At 35.7% G+C, this 22,300-nt stretch overlaps 1 protein-coding gene across 1 annotated transcript in view; it reads right to left on the minus strand.

Moving 5' to 3' along the window:
- Window positions 1-19,128, minus strand: part of LOC110260475 — a 107,263-nt gene extending 88,135 nt beyond the window's left edge. The window contains exons 1-4 of the mRNA XM_021090800.1: window positions 18,985-19,128; window positions 14,779-14,998; window positions 3,041-3,109; window positions 1,129-1,253 (exon numbers count right to left, since the gene is read on the minus strand). Of these exons, the coding sequence (XP_020946459.1) occupies window positions 1,129-1,253; window positions 3,041-3,109; window positions 14,779-14,998; window positions 18,985-19,128 (558 nt within the window). The remainder of the gene's footprint in view (window positions 1-1,128; window positions 1,254-3,040; window positions 3,110-14,778; window positions 14,999-18,984) is intronic.

Here is a 22,300-nt window from a genome sequence, read left to right on the forward strand (position 1 = left end):
CAACTACTGTCAGGTGCAGATGATTTCATCCTCTTCTCTAATGTGTTTAGTTTGTGAAACGATGATCAAAGATAAGGTAGGACATATAGGCTGCTGAGTTACCAGAGTATTTAAAATATCAGTGCATGTGAAGTACGACCTTATATCCCAGGCTACACCATTGACACAGTATTCCATCTTGTTAGCATTTTGCCCTAGTAGAATAGCAGGTGCATAATAAACATTTTAGAAAGAAAATTTAAATGAATGAATAAATGTATTAGCTAACATTTGTCACAGTGTCATGCGCTTTTTGCCCAAAGTAATTTCATGTCCTGTGCCAAATGTGGAGGAAACCACCGAAAGGAAGTTAACACACTTAAGAAGACACATTCATAAAGTGCCCATATAACGTAATGACATAGCAAACATAGTCTGTAAAGTCCATGAGAGCAGAGATTTTCATTCCTATTGAACTCCCAGCACCTAAAACAGTGATTGGCAATAGTAGGTGTTTTGTTTTTTGTTTTTTTTTTTTTTTTAACAGGCATGTCTTGTTTTGTTTTGTTTTGTTTTTTGGCAATAATAAGTTTTTAATAAAGGTTTTCAAATGAATGAGTGAATTAAAGAAGTTGTGTATATACACATATGTGTATTCACATTTATGAGAAAATATTAACATTAAGTTTAAAATTCAGCTCCAGGTTATTTTTCCATATGGTCTTTTGAATTGTGACTAAGATGAGTACTTCTAGTGTAAAGTCAGCCCATGCCATCGTGGGGAAGATTCAATTTTCCTTTATTGAGATTAAATTTGAACTCATCTAATTGTAATGTCTGTACTATCACCTAATCAGATATTCTCAGTAATGATGTGTGCAGCCTTTTCAGAGGCCTTGCCAGGTCCATATGCTTTGCCACATGTCCCAAGCTGGCAGCTTATGGACCAGGTTCATTCTACAGATGTATTTTGGTTTTGTTTTAAAATCAGGGGACTCTTCATTGATAAAAATTGGCAGTTAAATTTTTTAAATCATGACATTCACATAAAAATCCAAGATTTCTGGCCTCCCTAGAAAAATAATGTCATTGACCTGAGCAGTGGAAGCTGGGGCACAGCGTCCTTCCTTTATTCACAGTGCCCGTTACCTGTTCCATTTGATGGTACTCTGGGCCACTTAGCTCGTTTGTGTTAATTGCCTGGTCTAAGTAAACTTCTGAATCCGTGACTTCCTGTCCTAAACATTTCTGAGATTTGCTAGCCTTAATCCTCTCTGTAGGAAAAACAAACAACAACAAAAACTAGGCTTGCTGAGTTGTTCTTTGGAAACCAAGCTGATTTCTATACCAATTTTTTCTTTTCCAAATGCTCATAAGCCATCTTTGTATTCATTTGTTTCAGAATATTGCCTAATATTTTATTTTCATCTTACCAGAGTTTTAGAGATGGTTCATTCTCTCTGATTTTTGGAAATCAAAATTATATACTTAATTTCTCTATTTCTCTCCTCTTGGCTTCTCTCCCAATCTCCAGAATCTTCAGCAACATTAACAATATTACCATAATCCTAAAGGGTGAGATTATAAAACCCAGGACATAACTTGTTAAATGAACTAAATGCCTTGAAAGAAGCTAGTGGCATTAATTAGCCTGAGCTTTAGCTTCCTCTACAAAATTTTATTCTATGCTTTTTAGTTTGGAGCTCTAAAATGAGCTAGAGAAGCAAGAGTGACCGCCAACTTTTGTCTTCTTTTAGTCATCCATCCATCAATATTAAATGAATTGCAGCAATAGTGAGTATATACTTTTCTTTCTCTTCTCCCTTCAAACATAATTAAAGTGAATAGTTTTCTCATTCGTAGTATTTTTGCAAGTCATCATTCAAAATTAGATTCTAGTCTTCCTGATACCATGCACCAAAGTTTTGCTGCATCAAGTATTCTCGGGTGCAAATTCTTGGATTTTTCCATTTTTCATGTAATAATAATATTATGTATTATCATAATATATAGCTCAGATTTTAAATTGATTAAACACCAGTATTTTGTCCACCATCGTCATGGTGATGATGTAAGGGAGAGATTACAAAATAAGGATATCCTGAGTGATCCTCTGAGTTGACTCTGTAAGATGAATATAGGAAGGAAAGAAAGTGACAAGTTATCTAATTCTCTGAACTATGAATAAAATATGAACTTTCTCTCAGAAGTGTACATATTTTCTTATTCCCTAAAGAAAACTGCAAACCTTAGCTGCCCCAACCACAGAGAGTTACCTGAGTTTAAAACCATAAAAATCAATTTAAGTTCGACTTACTGAGTATTTCCTTCCCGTGGGCAGAGCTGACATCTTTTGTAGAACAAATGAAGAATGGGGTGGAAGATAATATTAACCTGTTCTCTTGCTTCTTCCTTGGTTTAACCTGTGCCCAGGGAAACTCAATGCATAATTTCTTCAATTTCACACCATTAATATGCACTAAATTAACTTTAAAAGGTATGGTATAATAGTCAAGTGAGTAGGAGCCATTAAACCTAATGACACTTAAATGCATTTATCACAGTGGTGTCTTAAAAGGGCCATTATGTTTTTCCATAAGATAGAAGGGGTTTGAAAGTATAAACTTTATATTATCCAGCTCAACATTCTAAAGTATTCATTTGTCTTTAAAACATTTTAAAATGGAAGGTGGCTACCATAAAATTATTTCTTTTTTGCTTTTTTAAGGCTGCACCCATGGCATATGGAAGTTCCCATGGCCTAGGGGTCGAATCAGAGCCATAGCTGCTGGCCTATGCCACAGCCACAACAATGCCAGATCCTAGCTGCATTTGCTATGCCACAGCTCACAGCAATGCTGAATTCTTAACCCACTGAGTGAGGCCAGGGATCGAGCCTGTGTCCTCAGGGGTACTAGTCAGATTCATTTCTGCTGAGCCACAATGGGAAATCCCCATAAAGTTATTTCTTATGTTTCAACCTTAAGGGAAATATGCCCTATATCTCTCCTAAGGCTGAATGCTTTGAGTGCTTTGTCCATGGTGCTGAAACTCGCTCTACCTTTGTGTCCCACCACAAGGTCAGATAAAGGAGGGGAGAGAAAGAGTTGATATTTCTTCCCGTTAATGGCTTAAAGAATACAAATATTGACTTAGAAATGAACTCATTTTTCAACTTCATAATCAGATTCGCAGGAAAGCTTGTATTTTGTGGTGTACAAAGTAGAGGTTGAATTGGCAAATATTTGTTTTTAAACTATTTGAGGTATAGCTTGGGCATTTTTTATTATTTGCCTCCTACACTTCTTTTATTCATTAAAGTTCACCAATAGCAATAATATTTAACTGTTGTCAACTCCTACTTGTTTTTTAAAAAACTCTTCGTTTTGGATTTTCTTAGCCATTATTTTTTTTTTTTTTTTTTTTTTTTTTTTTTTTTTTTTTTTTTTTTTTTTTTTTTTTTTTTTTTTTTTGGATTTTCTTAAGCCCATTATAATACTTTCTCTCCTTGACTTTTATTACAATAAACACTTAGGGCATTCTTCATATAATTTCAAACCACAGGAAAAGCTATGCGTTTTCAAATAATGGACCCATATTTGAATTACCTGTTATAAGTATAAAGAACATTTAGTGTCACTTACAATTTCAGTCCATGTATATCTAATGCATGTAATCATGAGGATTACAAAGAATTTTGACATATGGCTCTTACTCCTGAAAAGCCTAAAACTTAATAATTATTACCTGTACATGTAAATTAATACCAGCCTTAATTATCATTAAAATTTAAGCCCATTGAAGGACTGTATCTGCTTACCATTTTCACTGCTTTTTCTCTAGCATGTAACACAGTTCCTAACACAGTGTGGGTGCTCAATAAATATTTGTTAAATGAATTAAGGTATGAATGAATGACTAAGTGCAAAAAGAGCTAGAATTTGTGGCACCTATCAGATGTTTTTGATTTACAGTTACTTTCTTTAGAAGAGATACGCATGCTCCAGTTATCAAGTTGTAGAAACATATACATTTATCTATCTTTCCCAAGGCACTAAATTACCAAGAGCAAAAATAATGGCTAACATCATTTTTGTGTGCACTAAATGTGAGGCATTTTAAAGTGCTTACCTGTGTAACTTCCCTCCAACTAATATAATTCCCTTTTTTATAAATGAGGAGACTTAAATGACTTTTTTTAATTTATTTTTATTTATTTATTTGTTTATTTCTGCTGTACAGCATAGGGACCAAGTTACACATACATGTATACATGCTTTTTCCTCCCATTGTTGTGTTGCGATGTAAGTATCTAGACATAGTTCTCAATGCTACACAGCAGGATCTCATTGTAAATCCATTCCAAGAGCAATAGTTTGCATCTGTTAACCCCAAGCTCCCGATCCCTCCCACACCCTCCCTCTCCCCTCGGGCAACCACAAATCTATTCTCCAAGTCTATGATTTTCTTTTCTGTGGAAAGGTTCATTTGTGCTGTATATTAGATTCCACTTATAAGTGATATCATATGGTATTTGTCTTTCTCTTTCTTACTTATTTCACTCAGTATGAGAGTCTCTAGTTCCATCCATGTTGCTGCAAATGGCATTATGTCGTTCTTTTTATGGCTGAGTTAAATGACTTTCTGAAGTAACCCAGGCAATAATAATGCAGAATCAAAACTCAGAACTAAGTCTGAGCTCTTAGCCATTACTTTATCAAAACCTCAACCTGTCTTTGCACATTCAAGCATCTTTGTAAATTCCATGCCATCACATAAATTCTAGCTCTTTGGAAATCTTTCTCTTGACCTGCTCATGAAAGGTTTCCTACCTTCGCAAACTTCTTTCTCTAGCTAGCAGTGAATAAGTCATTTTCCCCCTTTTTATATCTGGAAAAATAAGGTTTATTCATAGGGAAAAGCACAAAAGGCAAGATCCAGAAGAATCCTTTGGGTTTATGTGGAAGTAGAGAAAGAAATGATGCAGTTGAAAAAGAATAGTTAGGCCTCTCTACCTTGTGCCCCTTGTTGAGAATTTTTTTCGGGGGAAAGGGGAAGTATAGAACAGTCATAATTTTCTAGCTGCTAATCTGTTCTCTCCTGTTTCTTTTTGTAGTGAGGTAACTGTGGCAGGGGGTTCAGCCAAAGTCTTGAGGAAAAGTTTTCCAGGCAAAGAGACTTATTTTTTCCCCCAACAGTAGCAATATCAAACAAACTGGGAGTATAAATCAGTTCTTTTTTATACAGTTATATTAAACTTATTTACAGAGGCTTCATTAAGAAATATATTAGGTCATTTTCTCACACTGCTTCCCAATCTGATATTTTTTATATTTATATTGCACTTTTGCAACCCAAACTTTTCAATCCAGCATCTATTATTTAGCTGTCACCACTTATCACTGAAGTTTGTCCAGAAAATTCATCAACCGTCTTGAACTCAACTCAGAAGTCATAGTATTAATCACATTCCATAAAAAAGTACTGGAAAGATAGATTTAGTTGAGTAGTTGTATTGAACACCTATGATTCTTGCCATTTGCATTCTGATATCCAGCTAAGAAACTTAAAAATGAAAAGTAAATGAAACCCAGTGGGGTTGAAAACATTCAGTGTCCTGGAAATACCTAAACACTTATTTTCCCCATTGGAAAAAGCAAAAACAACCTGAGTTCCCTTGCTGAAATATGATAAACTTATGCATTAGATCAAGTGACTGATATATTATTGATGTGCTTATCAGTAAATATCTGCAGAGACTTGTATGATGGCTTGATCACTTGCTCTAAAGATTCTGGCCCCAGTCATTGAACCATGTAATCTGTTACCCAAGTTTCATATATAAAGAGAGGAAAACAAACTTCATCAACTGTATAGACAGTGATAACACATAAAACACTTCAAAATTATTTTTAAAAAATTAAATTAGATAGTAATCATCTGCTTTATATTCCTCTAATATAATGAAAAACAGCATTAAAATAATTTGAAATTAAATTTCTCCTATACTTTAAGACATATGTTAACATATGAAAAAATTGTTTTTTTTCTCTTTATGGCCTTAACTTTTCATTGCATTTTTCATCCCATTGTGCTATGCCTTGATCTATATTTCACTACCCTAAGGAATTTCTTTCTCTTTTTACCTCCCTGCTTTTATATTCCAATGAAATTTTGCTCACTGGGGAAAATTAAGAGATGGAAAAAATTCAGAGACACATCCTTGACTTCCTTAATAGACATTCAAAAGAAGTGGAAAATTCCTCTTCTCAGTGTCTTTAATATATCTTTCAAAGGAGATGAGATAGCATTAATGTGACCACCAATGTCCAATTGTTCAGATTTACACATTCACCATGTGGCTTGTTTTACTAGTATACACGGGAGGTCCCATCTCTCTGGAACTTATTTTTTCCTCATCAGGATGTTTAAGCTGGAAGCTTTGTCAGGGTGCATCAGTGTTTCCAGAGCGAACAGGAATACAAACTGTGCTTTTAGCATTAGCATTCTACCTAGAACAAGGGGAGGCACCTGGAAGCTCTACGCACCATTGCCGATTCCTCTGGTCTCCCTGGAGAGGGTAGCCACAGCCATCTGAGGCTTGAGTTCATTTAAATACCTCTCCAACCGTTGGCTCCAGAACTAAAACCTCATGTAGTTCTTCATATTTGCCTGAGCCAGTGATTTTTGCTTACTTCTTAATAGGTAAGTTTGCTTGTGGTGATGAGGGAGGGAGATTTGTTTTGCCAGGGAGTTACATTTTGGGTAAAAGGTTTGTCATAAAAATGTTAAGGAAAGTGTGGTTAACTTTTGTAAAAGGTTAAGCCTCATTTTGTAAAAGATTGCTGATTTTTCCAGAGAAGACTTTTTATTTTATTTTATTTTATTATTTTTTTTATGCCACAGATGTGGCATATGGAGGTTCCTGGGCCAGGGATTGAATTCAAGCTGCTGCTGCAACCTACACCAAAGCTGCAGCAATGCTGGATCCTTTAATCCACTGTGCCAGGCCAGGGATTAAACCCACACTCCACAGCAGCCCAAGCCACTGCAATCAGATTCTTAACCCACTGTACCACAAAGGAACTCCAAAGCCTTATTTTAGAGTTGTAAGGAATCTGGAGAAGTTTTAAGTTTCCAAGTGAACATTTAAACAGCAAAGAATTTACACAGCCTGATTTATGATTCTTGCAAAGAAATTAGAAATCATGTCTTATAAAAATTATCCCTAACTTGCCACTCTGGTAGAATGCAGCTTTCCTTTCATTAAGTCACATAAAATTACTTCCTGTGTACTTCACCGTGAATTATTTCTGATTTGGTTGAAAAGAAGAGAACTGCTAACAAGAGTGGCATGTAACCATTCCTTCAATTGCCAACTAGATGGCAGTTGAGTGAGTAATTGAATTTCAATGAGTTACTAACCTGAGTTTATTCCAGACTTGATAATTTTATACTGCTGGCTTTTTTTTTGGGGGGGGGAACTGAAAAATAATGCTCTTGATCTAGAAGCATTTAATCAAATTAATTTGAATGTGATTATGTTAATTGTTTTGAGGTTGTACAATTTGAATTCTTCTGTGGTACATGAGAGTTTATCCATGCTGTCCTGTTTGGGGGCTGTTACAGATTAAAGTGTCTTTCTGCTGTTGAGTAGAATTCTGTATATTATTTGTTGCTAAAATATCTAGTGTGCAGATTTTCAAAAATAGCAACCATGAATTTAATTGTTGGATTTACACGTTGATGGAGACTCTTGCAGGTAAAACTGGATTTAAATACAGTCATTTACCTATAGGCTGCAGTCTCCTTGGTTGGCATTAAGTAGATGTCAGCTGAACTCTCACCCCAGCAAGGGGGGTAAGGCGTCTTATTGCCTGCTGCCCTAAGGCAGCTTTCTCTCCAGTAAGTCATACCGTTTTGCGGAAGTTCAGAAAACTTTCCCAATGGGATGGTGATTATTGTTACTGAGTTATCTCATTGCTGGAATCATAAAGAGCTGTCATACCTGTGCTGTCCCTAATTCTTCACACCCACTTGGTACCCCAAATATCATTTATTTGAAGCCATGTGGGCGCAGTAACAAAGCAAGTGCAAAAGAATGGTGCTCTTACTGTGGATGGAAACTGAGAGCAATGTATTTCAACCTAAGCTGCAATTTAGAATGTATTTCAACCTAAGCTGCACGTTAGAATGTATTTTAACCTAAGCTGCACGTTAGAATCGCATGATGGGCCCCAGGCATTAATTTTTTTTTTTAAGTTTCTCAGGTAATTCTAAGATTTAGTCAAGGTTTGAGACCCACTGCTTTAAAAAGAATTATCTTCCTGCATAATTTTTATAAGTCCTTTGAAAATGGTTTCCCGTCTACCTGAGGTAGCAATATCATTTCAGATACTAAAGTGATATATCCACTTTTGAGGGGTGGGGAGGGATTTATCAAGTTTAATTCAATAATCTTGAGTTATAGGACACAAGGAATAAAATCCATAAGGGTGAAAATATATTTAGTTTTGAGAATGCAAAGCAAGATGTTTTATTGAAATTCTTGTGTTTTGGGAGTCAGATATAGAAAAGTAAAATTTAAAAAGAGGGTCCAGTTTTACTTCTCTGTGTCTCATATCTCTAACTAAATATACAACATAGTGTTTTGAGTTATTCAGCAGCACTTACCATACCTCTATGCCTGACACCCATCTCAGGCTATAGTTTCCTCATCTAGAACAAATGGCTAGTACTTTACTTGGAAGGCTACTGAAGGAGTTAAAAGGGTCATGTATATTAAAATGTCCAGTATGATCCTTGACACATAGTAGATGCTTAATCTAAGTTAGTTTTCCTCTTCCTTCTTCAGATTATTAATTTTAACCTTAAAATGTCCCAGATGTGCCTTCAGCCAATGAATATGAAAAACTGTAATGTCTTCTATAGTATATTAATTCCTCTGGGATTTTTCAAGTTAATTCATTCAAAGCTTTTTCTGGAATGTGGTGTGTATTCCTTTGTAATTCACTTCAAAATAATTCAAGGAATGAGAGTAACTAATAAATCATGCAGAACATGCAAGGCTTAGTAATTTGCCTACATGTTAAAAGAAGGAAAAGGAAATTACTAAAATACATCCTCATTTTGGTAATGGTGGCGAACACACTGCACTAAGTATTTACGGTTATGTGAGTGCTCTCATTGTTTTTTATTGAAAAGGTTCTAGGGAATAATGTGTATATATTATTTTTAAAGTGTTTTCAATTCTTTCAGTTTTGCGAACAACCCTTGTCATTTATTGACACAAGTTCTTTAAAAGGCTAAACCTCAAATCTTAACTACTGTGTACACCACTTGCCTCCATCCAACTGAACACATATTTCTAGCTCTGTTTTTTCCTTTATCTTCCTGAAGAGAGAAGGAAAAAGATAGAGAGATTTTTCTACAAGATATACTCTAAGTTCTTAACCAATTTAAATGGTGATAACCACTGACTGCTGCCAAAGCAATCCATTCAATGCCAAACCTGACACTCTTAATTCTACAGGAGAATCTCATTTCCTCTTGGGTACCATGTACAACAGCCTAATTTATTAAGAAAACATTTAAGTCATTTTTAATCATACAACTTCTGGATGTCAAGCTATAAATCTTAATAGAGAAATGACTTACGTTTTTTGTATTTCAGTTGAATTTTCAAGTTTGTCTATCAAAACCCTGATACTATTATGAAATTGGATATGACCACTGCTTTTGATACTGAGACCCCGGAATCTAAGTTTTTCAACTACTGTTTATTAAATACACAGCAACCTTGAAATGACAGGCATGTTTGACATTCTTTCTCATAATAATAACCAACTACATGAGAACTTCATTTATTAATGTCAGTAATTGTTATCCTGAGATAACAATTAACTATGCATCAATCTCAGATACATGCAGAAGTGGGTACAGGAAGAGGTTACTTCTAAAATTCATTTTTTTGTTTTCTTTTTAACATTACATTCATAATTGATATTAAGTAGATGGTTCAAATAAAAAGTTCATTCTGATATTAACAGAAAAACATGTTTTCATTCCTATTCTTAAATTACATAGTACATTTTAGCCCTTACTTTATTAGTGTATTTTGACTTCATGAATGGATTTTTCAAAAATGAGTTTTTCAGAAAAGTTTAGGCTAATGGCTCCTTTTTTTTTGGTTTTGTTTTGTTCCTTTTCCCATTTTTTGGCCGCCCCTCGGCATATGGAGTTCCCAGGCCAGGGATCAGATCTGAGGCACAGTCACAATCACAGCTGTGCCAACACCAGATCCTTACCCTACTGTGCAGGGCTCGAACCTGCAAGCCATTACTCCCAAAAAGCTGCCAATCCCCGTTGCGTCACAGTGGGAACTCTTCCTAGTAGCTCCTTTTTAATTCAAGTAGGGGAGGGACCCACTGTCCTCATTTTAAAAATTAAATATTAATTAGGTAGCCACAGCATCTTCAGTGCATATTAACTCATAAGCCTAAAGCAGCTGTACATTCTTGCAAGATGCATAATTACAATTTATGTAAGTACATAAATAAGTGACGTGAACTTTCTCTAAATTAAAGAAGACTTTATTTTCATATTCAGAAAGTAATATTTCCAAAACACATAAGCAAAACTAATTTGAAACTTATCAAATGTTGTAATTACTCCAGTTATTTTAGGGTAAAGTGCTATTGGCCTACTTCATGTAGACAAAAACTAAATCCCAGTGGAATTTGGTACCTACTGCAGCTTTACTATAAGAATATGTCTGAGGAAGGCCATCTGCCATCTTCATGGAGCCTCCCTCCAGCCCCCAGTGAAAGACAGTCTTTGAGGTTAAGGCTAAGTGTACTTCTCAGAGGACACATCTGAGAGAATGCAGTGTAGATATATTCCTTCTGTCTCTAATGGTATGAATAATGAATAAAAAGAAGCTTATAAAATATGCACTCATATAGCTTTCCTCTCTTTAAGAAAACACTGCCACACCCATGATAGGGAGAAGATCTAAGATTTGAAATAAAATTTGTCTTGAATATGACTTTACCATGAGGAATGGTTTTCTGCATATAAATTTGACTTTATTCTATCAAAAGGAATTATTATGATGGGGAAAACCAACATTACATTTGAAGTCAGGATTTTCATACTTAATTACTATGCTATAAATTTCAAGAGCCAGTAATTTCATCTAGAAGATTTATAATTTGAAAGGTGTTATCCCATTCAGTTCTTTAAAAAGAACCTGTAGATTCTTTTATTCCTTAGAGCACAAAAAGAAGTTAAGATATATATTAAGCCGTATGTTAAGGTTCCCTTTGATACCTACGTAAAGAAATTTTCCCTCTTGCTCTTTCACTTTTTGGAAAAAAACAGAGAGAAAACAATTGCTTTATACTTGTAATAATGCAATTATTTTCTTTCCGTTCTCCAAAAAGAGAGCAAGAAACAAAATCAATTACATGCCAAAAATAAATGTACCTATGATGAACATTCATCAGCTATTAAAGGATTAATTAAAGTTCTTTGACTACATAAGCATGTATGGATTGTCCATGTTTTACATACATAGCTAGGATCCAAGCTCAGTCAATAGTACTTGCACAAAGACAGTTGTAATCAAGGCATGAGCAATTTATTCAAGCTAACCAATAAATATTCTTTGTATAGAAACTATAAACGCAATGGATATGCTCTTCTCTCTTATCAGTAATAGCCTCTGGCTGCCTTGCATTGTCTGGGATAGGTTGGGGAAGAGAAGTGGGAAAAAGAATCAACCCAAAGAAGTTTTTTCATTGGTAGAATCGAACTTACACTCCAGAAATTAAAATATATGGTGTTTGAATAAAACTTCACATAGTATTAAATCAGAAATGACAATGGTTTCCACTTAAAATTCAATACATTGATATGTTTTATATAATAATACTGCATAAATGTAATCTACCAAATCAGATTTTATAGGTATTGCCAGGGCCAATAAATATCTTCATTCTCATAGATTAGTTGCTTCATAGAGTAATTAAATAAGTCAAGGAAATAAACCTACATTTTCACTGCCTGATAAAATTTTTGCTCTATTTTCAATGTCTCACCTTTCATAGGCATTCAAATATTTGTCTTGTGGATGAACATCCATCCTTTTGTACCCAAAATATAATGCAGTTGAGTCAAATACACATATTTACTATTTTTTACAAAATACTCATAATAAAAAGGGGAAATTCGCATTATAAGTTGTTGAGCTTATCAGCACAATCTTTTTCACTGTGACTTTTTCAAAGGACTCTCCAATTTAAAAATAAGACATTTACCATTCATTGTTGCCCCAGCTCAGTCTGAAGTGCATACATCTTGAGAATCTCTAAAATATATTCATCTTTGCCAGCAGTGCTCTGAAAGAGCAGGATATGCTTTTACTCTTCCAAATGATTCCACGAAGTCTGTGTTTTTTGGCTTCATTTTTCTTGTTGGAAAATGATGGAGAAACATCCCCCTCAAAACCACTCTGACCCCCTGTTCTCCCAGCAAGTATACATGAACAAAGGTGGTAGAATCACATTGTATGCTGGGTTGAGGTTTTGGAGAAAGCATGCAGAGTAAATAACAACAACAATAATAACATTTAAATTAACTTTGAAAATTCTTTAAAATGGCCATAAAGTTCACTGTTTAGCCAATTTCCTTCTAGCATCCAAATGGGGTTTTTTTGTTAAATAACAGAACTTCTTGGTTTATAATTAGAACCTTTGTATAAAAATATTTGTATCTTTAAACACTAGAAACACACATGATTCAGTGAGATGTGAGAACTAAAGAAATAGCAAATTCTCATCTCCCATTTCAATGTTAACTCCCCAGCCTAAGCTGGAAATGTGTAGACTATTAAAAATATCTCTCTTTCTGTCTCCCTCTCTCTCAAATTGAATAGTTGAATCTGATTAATTTAAATGAGAATATGACAAGACTCTGCTGTTTTGCCAAAAAGTCCATTAGCCGCCTTGAATCACAAGGCTCATGGTGTCAGGCCAGCTCTCATTAAGGGTTGCCAAGGAAGCAGTAACACACATGCAGTGAACTTGAGCCTTGGCATAAAAGAAGATATGAATTTAAGTACCATTTCTACCAGGAAGATCAATTTGGGCAAAATACTTTAACACTTTAAGCTTTAGTTTTCTTAATTTTTCAGGTGTGAGTTATAATACCCACCTTAAGAAACTGTTAAGGGCTAAATGGGAGAATTTTCATGAAGTGTACTAAATAGTGTTTACCAATAAATATTAGCTATTGATATTATCGGTGATAAGAATGGTGGTTCTTTAAGGCTTTTAAAAAAAAAGAAACCACCAGAGGGTAGCAGAGAACAAATAGTGTATATACATTGCTCCAGGTGCTGCCTCTGTGAAATTACCATCTTCTTGTCCTCATGATACATCTCTTGACCTGTTCTGTCATTTCAAAATAAATGTATAAGCTTACAAACATGGAATTAGCTTTCATTGTTCTTAAACATCCAGATTTTACATATGACAGGGAATAGACTGTACTAAGTATAAAATGCTTTATTGCTAAACTGTTTTAAAGGAGAAAGAGAAATGTAAATCCTGCTTTGAAGCATTTTATTCATACATAGTATTTTATGTATGATAGGAAATGCCCCGGGTTCTATTTAAAACATGAATTATGCATTTTCTTTGTGGTACTACCAAAAGATACCAAATAGATGTCAGCAAAATTTTAGTGCCTTTCTTCTTTCTTTAGGGAGTGCAGGTTATTGTAAAAACAATTTTAATAAATGTCCTTGAAATATATATGTGGGGTTTCAAGCTGCTCCATCTTTTCACTCTCTGTTGCATGTAATGATTATATATGAAAGTCAGCATTATCATTATGGCATATCAATTCCAAGTAAAAATGAGGTGGGGTGTTTAATTTTAATTTAGAGAGCAAGCTAAGACAAGATCATTGAGATTGAGGAGGTGGGACCCAAGAGATTTTTATGTGAATCTAATCCATTTTCCAAAGGTTACAAGCTCTTAAGAAGAACAGATGTAGATAATAATATTAATGGATTTAGGAGTTTCCTTCATGGCAGAGTGGAAACGAATCCGACTAGGAACCATGAGGTTGCGGGTTCAATCCCTGGCCTCAGCAGCGTTGCTGCTCTGGGGTAGGCCTGATTAGACCCCTAGCCTGGGAACCTCCATATGCCATAAGTGTGGCCCTAAAAAAAAATAATGATAATAATAATAATGGATTTGTACCCTGAAACTAGAGCTCAAACTATATTTATACGTATATAATTTTTAGTCTTTGAAGAGCGTGTTAGTTCTCAATCGGGGACAGTTTTTGCCTCAGGGGATATTTGGCAATGTCTAGGGACATTTTTGATTTGTCAAGACCTGGGTAAGGACAGATGTGGGGGTGATGCTACCGGCATCTGGTGAATAGAGGCTGGAGATGTTGCTAAACATACACAATAACAGAATGGCCCCCACAACAAAGAATTATCAGGCCAGTATGTTAATAGTGCTGTCATTCAAAAACCTCTGGAATAAAGCCATGAACTTTCAAAGATGATGTTATCTTTGGATATTTTCCCATTTCTATTCCAAGTCCATATTGGTTGTTTAGAGAAGAGCTCTCTACTAAGAAGCACAGCCGTTGCCTTGGTGTTCATCTTCCATTTTTAAAGCAGCAGATTTTCCAGGGCTTCCATTTAAAGAATGTGCCAGATTCACTCAGTTTCTGACAGGTATTAAATGTGCTCTGGAAACTTAGCAAGAAACATACAAGCTCTCAGGAAGGACAATTGGTAGAAGACAAAAGCAGGAGAGCAGGTGTCTAGCTTTTCCTCCTCCACAATGGCTTTAGTGCAATCAAAAATGGGAGGTGTAAATAAAACTGCTTTGTGTTTTAAGTGGAAGCATTTGGAAGTATTGGTATAATGCCTTCGGGACATGAAATCTTCAGTTACACGATCACTTATGCAGAAATGTGAAGTGCGAAAAAACTGCACCAGCAGGAGGAATCATTTAAAATTTTAAGAATCTGAAAAATAGCTTCATAGAGCACGTTTGTGGCTACAAGTCAGCTGGCGTATATAGTAGAGGCTTTGTGTTTAGCTGTCACAAACCCACTGATTTTTTTCTTAACTTATCAACAGCTAAAAGAGAGCCATAGGAGAATAAGAAGATGATTTATTTATATGCATTAGCTGATTTGGAGGGAAAGTGGAGCTTTTCGTTTTTAATCTATAATTATACCTGGTTTGTCTATTTTAAATCCAGCCAAAAAATAGAACATAAATGTCACAGACATGTAAAACAAATATGCCTTACCATTTAATCTGCAAGAGTTTAAAACTTTTGATTGTGATTAAAGTTACTAGAAAACTATCCAAATTGACTGCTTTATCCAGAAAATTTATGTTTGTGTATAAACCTATGCTGTCCAAGGTGATAGCACTGGGCATGTGGTTATGATAGGGCCCTTGAAATGTGACTGGTGTGAATTGAGACTATTGTAATTGTAAAATACCAACTGGATTTTGAAGCCTCTGCCAAAAGAGAAAAATCTGTTATAGTTTTTATGTTTATGACATGTTGACATGATAATATTTGGGAGAGGTTCAGTTGAATAAAATATTTTTAATTAAGTGAATCTATTTATCTTTACTTTTTTAATATTGTTGCTAGAAGATTTAAAAGTCCATTTGTAGGAGTTCCCTGGTGGCCTAGCAGTTAAGGATCTGGCATTGTCTCTGCTGTGGCTCAAGTCACTGCTGGGTGTGGATTCAGTTCTTGGCACAACCAAATAAATAAATAAATAAATAAATAAAAATAAAAGTCCATTTGTAGCTCTTTATTTTTATTGGACAGTGCTGGCCTAGTCCATTCAAGTTTTAAGTAATCACTTTCAGGATCAAATGAGCATGTAAGAAATTATGATAACATGAGGGGGGAAATGCATAAGAATACGTAATTTGCTAATCATTCTGCTATGTAGTATCTTTTTCATAGTGTTAATGCTCATTTCCCCACCTTTGCCCTATAGAAACCTTCTGCTTCCCTCTAAACAGGTCCTTCCAAACCTTTCTTCCTACACCCAGTGCTCTTTTCTCTGTGTTTTTCTGCTGGGAATGTTCCCTTTCTCTGTGATGCCTCCCCTGCCTCATCTTCACCTCAGTCTTCAAGATCTAACTCAAAAACATTCCTTCTTCATGGTGGTTTTCCCCAACTGCAAGAGACCTCTTCCACTTCCAAACTCTTTAGCACTTAATCTGTACCAGACTTTTTCAAAGTGTGCTGCTTCTAACACTGGGACTGCCAGAATTATGATTTCTAAGGAAAAAAAAGTTAAAGTTTGGTGGTTAAATGAGTTTGTGAAATACTGACTTGAAGTCAAATTGGTCTCTTTACTGCAAGATTTCTTAGGGGCCTTAGTAACTTAATCTGTGTTGGAAGTTTTTAAAGAGCCATGGTATATAGCATTTCCCCGTTCCTTTTGACAATGGAGTATATATTTTTTTCACCAAGCAGTTTCCAGGACTGAATTACTAGCAACACACTTTGAGAAATAATTCATATATCACTAATCAGCACATATTCTGTTGTGGCTTTTTCTCCTCTTGATTCCAGCCATTATATTAACCATAAAATTACTTAAATTTTCAACTTTTTATTTATTGTTTCCTAACATGTAATGTATGTCATTTCATTGAAACCAGAAATAATCTTGGTTAGCACTTTGCAAAATTACTAAACTGATGATTTAGCTTAATATATCAAATGATTATACATAGTTGTATTGGTCCTGTATGTCAGAGCAATACTAATTGGACCTTCTAGTGAATTAAACCTTTTCTTACTTTGTACAATTCTTGTGCAATACTTTCAAATTTAAAGTCTAATTAGCAGTAGAAGTACAGAACACTCGAACCTGTTCCATGCAGAACAACATCAGCAACACTAAACCAAGCCAATAAATATCTTCAGTATTTCTTTGAGGGCAAAATGGGTAAAATCTCTGTAGAATATGAGCTGGGAGTCAAGTTTTGAGACTAGAAAATGAGAGTGAAAAAGAGAACTTCAAGTAAAAAAAAAAATGTACTAGGAAGAAGACAAAGGTGAATAATAAGGTACCACCAGAAATAGTTTGTGATTCAAAAAGCATCTCCATCAGATATAGATTTGTCACATGTTAACTTTTAACTCATTTTTTTTTCAAAAATATGCATTTAGTGACCAAATTCAAAAGCCTAATTGATTTGTTACTCTTATACAAACGTACATTGACTAATCAAAATTAGGATATTTAAGCCAGTCATAAGAGTTAAGTAGGATACCTAAGAAGTGCCACATTAGATATGATCCAGAGACTATTCTGGCCCATTCTGTCCTTTATCGTCCCTATCTATGCCCTTATGTCCTTGTTTTATTCATATATATTTATGAACTTGACATCCCCACCCCCAGCTAGCATATGAGTGAAGGAGACCAAGAAGGGACTGTGTTTTATGCCTCTTTGTATTTCTAATGCCTAGCATAATTCATTTATATTTGTGGGATCCCTGACAGTGGCATTAAACATCTGGTTGAAGAAGAGTCTTCAATGTCTTCTTGATTTCCAACTAAAAAATCAAGAGCATATCTCAGGATCCAAGTTTTCCTTAATAACCCATGATAAATAGTATCCATGGCTTTCTATATTGCAAATATTTTAATCAAACGATCAATAAATGTGTATTTACAATCTTTTTATGTGTTTGGCGCCAGGTGCTTTGAGGTGGGGGTTAAAAAGAAAGTAAAACATACTTCTTTTGCCTTCAGGGTTGAGAAGAAAAGGCAAACAGATAATTAGAAAATGACTGGAGAATGGGTGCTAACTTCAGTGGAACTTGTACTTCAGAAAAGGCGAACTGAAAGCAGGTTGGACTGCAAAGGAAGTTTGCAAAGTAAAGCCAACTCTGGAGGCTGTTAAAGCCAAGGACATGGTTTACGTGATATCCAGTAGAGAACAGGGGACCCAGGAAGGTTTTTGAGGAGAGGATCTACAAGATGAATCCTACGCTAATGTACCTGGTTCCAGAGTCATATATAGATGAATGAATGAATAATATACAGTTTAGATTCATATATAGACTTGAGTATAGATTAAAGTTGGAGAGAGGCAGCGTAAGGAGAGAGGCAGCATAAGGAAGAGCATGTAAGAGACTGTTGGCTTTTGCCTAATTTAGAAGGATGAATGTCTCTTTAGGGCCGTGGCCATGGGACTAGACCAGCTTTTGAGAGAACAGAAGGACACAGTGAGTGATGGGAAACAAGAGATTAAAAAATGTGAGTGAGATGGTCTAGAAGGACCCCAAGGTTTTGAACACAGATAAAAAAAATAATAGCTAATGTTTTTGAGCATTTCCTCTATGTCAGACTGTTTTGTTTGGATTTTCCTGTTTCATGATGTGCTTATCGATGTAAGTATTAATGTTTCTCCTGTTTTATAAATGACAAAACCAAAAATCATAGAAGAAAGGTAACTTGTCCAAAGTCACAGCTGAGTGGAAAATTCAACCTAGGCAGCCCAGATCCAAATATCATGCTCTTAACCTCTATGCTATTCTCTGGCTCACATCCTAGAGTGAGGGTGACAATAATGAACTTGGGATGGGGAGCTAATTTGGGTTTAGGATAACAGTATTTCCAAGTAGACATTCTAAAATAGGTAAGATCTGGAGATGAAAGACCTCAACTTTGACAACCTGGAGACCTCAATTTTACAGTAAGGATTATAGATAAATCCAAAGTTCTCAGGAGGAGAGAATATAGCAGAGGCACCAAAGATTGCAATTATTCCATAGATAATAGTTCTTGGAGGTAAATATATTTTAAGCATGCATATTGGTATTTCATGTTATGTGCCTCTAGACCAGTGCTCTATCACACTCCTCTACTATAAGAAAACTTCTGAGCATACACTCTTGCTGAATGTAACTTATCCCACATTGTTTTTGCTTGGTAATATAACTGATGAAAAATTCATCCCGGGGGAAGAGGCAGCTGTATCATTTTCTGGTTTGCTTCTTCTTGCACTATCAGCCTGAATGTCAGGCTGCAGCTCTTTTTCAGAGTAAAGTCGTTTATCCATTTAGTTGAGTTAAAACTACTCTCTATCATCCAGGCTTGTGTAAAACACTCTTACAATGCATTGTGCTGAAAGAAGGGCACCACTGTCTAAACCCACAGCCTGGATCTCACTGCATTTACATTGATGACACCAGACATCTGATTTGGGAGTTAAAATAATTTAACTGGTGTCATTCCAAATATTTAGTATATTTTTATTTACAAATAATATATATTTGTAAATGATCTTAATTTACAAATAATAAATATTTGTAAGTAATTTTTAAATTTAAACATTTCTGGAGTTCCCGTCGTGGCGCAGTGGTTAACGAATCAGATTAGGAACCATGAGGTTGCGGGTTTGATCCCTGCCCTTGCTCAGTGGGTTAATGATCCCGTGTTGCTGTGGCTCTGGTGTAGGCTGGCGGCTACAGCTCCAATTAGACCCCTAGCCTGGGGACCTCCATATGCCATGGGAGCGGCACAAGAAATGGCAAAAAGACAAAAAAAATAAAAATAAATAAAAATAAAAAATTTAAACATTTCCTTCCCACACTCAGTAGTTTAATTGTTCTCCATTCCCAACCAGGGAACTTCTCTGCCCTTTGGAAATGACTAACTTTGCCTTAATTTTCTCAAGAGCCAGGAGGTGCTTAAAATAAATAAAAAATAAATGAAGCTCAATGGATACTCTCAGAGATGGCTTAGAACTAGGTATATTTTAGAGTCATTTCATGAGAACTCTTTGGCCAGTTGACTAATTGGCTGCTTAATTCATAAACTTTCAGGTTGTTATAGAAGCAATTTTTTTGTCCTTTCCATGCAATATTTATGTTTTCACATGAAAAATTTGTACTTAGGATCTTATCAATATAATTTTTTAAAAACTGACCTTGAAAAACAGCTTTGTTTTCTGTTTCTAATGCTAATTAATAGTAAATATATATTTTTTCCCTTTCTCATACTGACAGTTCACAGGATTGCATCTATTTATCGGACCTGCCAAAGAGCTATAAGATTTGGAAAAGAGGGAAATAACTAAGGGAAACACAGGAGTAGAAAGGAACAGCAGAATGGCTTAGCTTGGGGAGAGTTAAAAAAATGGCAGGCTGGGGTGAAGAGCTCTTATGAATCTGGTGATGAAGTTGTGGTTGGTAGAACTTATTGTTCTCTGGATACAAAAGAACACATTCAGATTGGGCCACTGTGAAATACAGTGCCACTTTTGTTGACATCGTGGGCTGCTCCTTGAAAAAGGACAATGTAAATAAACATGCAGGCAGTGAAATGCAGCAAAGAGCTATCAGCTTTGAAAGTCTCTACCCATGTTACACTGCAGAACCTCAAATTGGCAATAATGAATAGACATCTTGTAGGTGCTGGGGCAAACAAGAGGCAAACAAGATTGTCAAGTTGTTTGTTATTGCCTACGCAATGGCCAAACTAGAAATTCCCTTGGCTAATTTTCTCTCTTGTCCAACTGGAAGTCCATCAGGGAGCAAACTTGGGAAGACTGCCTTGCTGAAAGTAAACATAAGGCTCACCCAGATCACTGGGAAAGTTGTCATGTGTAACATGATGGTCACTGTTCGGCAAACCCAGTTATTTTTCATCCTAGTTAATCGGTCTGAAGACACAAGTGCTAGTGACCTCAAAATGAAGTGTATATTCTACGTGTGTAAGACTCCTTTGTCAAATGTAAAGTTATTGAGTTTAAAAGGGGCCACGCTGGCGAATGCAAGGTTTGAGGAAAATATAATTCTTAGCACCGTCTCAGAGCTTGGAGTGGATGGAAATAACAGGCATGCTGGTTTAATGGGTGATAGTATTACATCTAATCTCCAGATGAAGAGAGAGGGTCCTAAGCGGCTCAAGTAGGAAATGCCCTTGCGAGTTTTAATACCTTTGTCTTCGTCACCATTTGGAGAGCCAGCAGCTTCAAACCCATTTATGACACTGACTTTGTTGCCATTTTGCCTCACTTAACTTCTCGGTATAACTTATATCAAACAGCCCACATTTGTCTTTGTGAATTAAAAACTAGCAGAATTTGCAGAGGCCATTTAACAACACTGAAGGAAGCAGATGGAATGCACTGGTTAAAGGATAAAACCAGGGCAGCACAACCCTCCTTCATACATTGCCTGTGTGACTGTGTGAGAGCCTCTGTTTAAAAGCGTGGTCAGTGAGAAAGTCACCAGTTCAAGCCTGAGAATCCAGAGCTAACTGAAGATGTTAACTAGGCTAAAATTTGTCCCACACCTCTATTCCTCATTGAGATGTTAGACCTATTCTCCAAATGGCACTGTCTTCCACTCAGTGACTTACTAGTGAATGCAGAAAGAAACCCAAAGGTAGCATCTTGCAGTAGGATTAGATAAAATGGGAGATAGTGTCCTGATAAAAAATTTTAGGGGAAGGGTTCTCACTTATAATAATGTTATTTAAAACTGTGTGTATCACATTTTGGGGATCTTGATAAAAGCAACACATCCCAGTGTTCAAAATTATTGGATATAAACATAGGACCAACAATGAGCATGCCTTAAAAGCATATGCAGTCAGAGAACTTGAAATGTTTATTAATTCCTTTGAAGGGTGCTGCAATAATATGGATTGCTTCCCAGTTGGCTAGAGAATGAGATGGCTCAGAGGTTTCAGGTTGAAAAGCCTCACACAGCTCTCTAGGCAAGAAGTTTGGCAGTGGTGCTAAAAAACTACAAAGACATATTCCCCAATATTTATCATATGATTTATATTCTGCAGTCATTTCCAGTTTCAATGGCAACAGTAGAAAGGAACGGATGAAGTCAGGTTACAGGAATAGAATGCTTGAGAAAGGGCTTGAATATCTAATGCCCTTTTCTGTGGAAGGCCCAATGCCAGGAGTATATAACTGCAGACCTGCTGTCAACCTTTTCTTATTAAACTCACCAGAACAAACAAATTACCTTTTGGCAAAAGACCATCAGAAAAACTCAGTTTTGAATGAGAATCATAGTGCTTCTGATAAAGAAAGAAACAGAATTTTCTGCTCAGATCCCCTCTGTAAATCACTATTGACTCTGGCTGTGTTTGTAAATTATGGATAAGTGACTAGTCTGTAGTAAAGTGTAATAATAGAGCTGCTATAGCAAAATAAAATGAAGTGAGTACATTTCCTACCATTAAGGGGTAGTTGTGTGTCCATTTAG

This window comes from Sus scrofa, chromosome 4, assembly GCF_000003025.6.
Source record: "Sus scrofa isolate TJ Tabasco breed Duroc chromosome 4, Sscrofa11.1, whole genome shotgun sequence".
Taxonomy (NCBI): Eukaryota; Metazoa; Chordata; class Mammalia; order Artiodactyla; family Suidae; genus Sus; species Sus scrofa.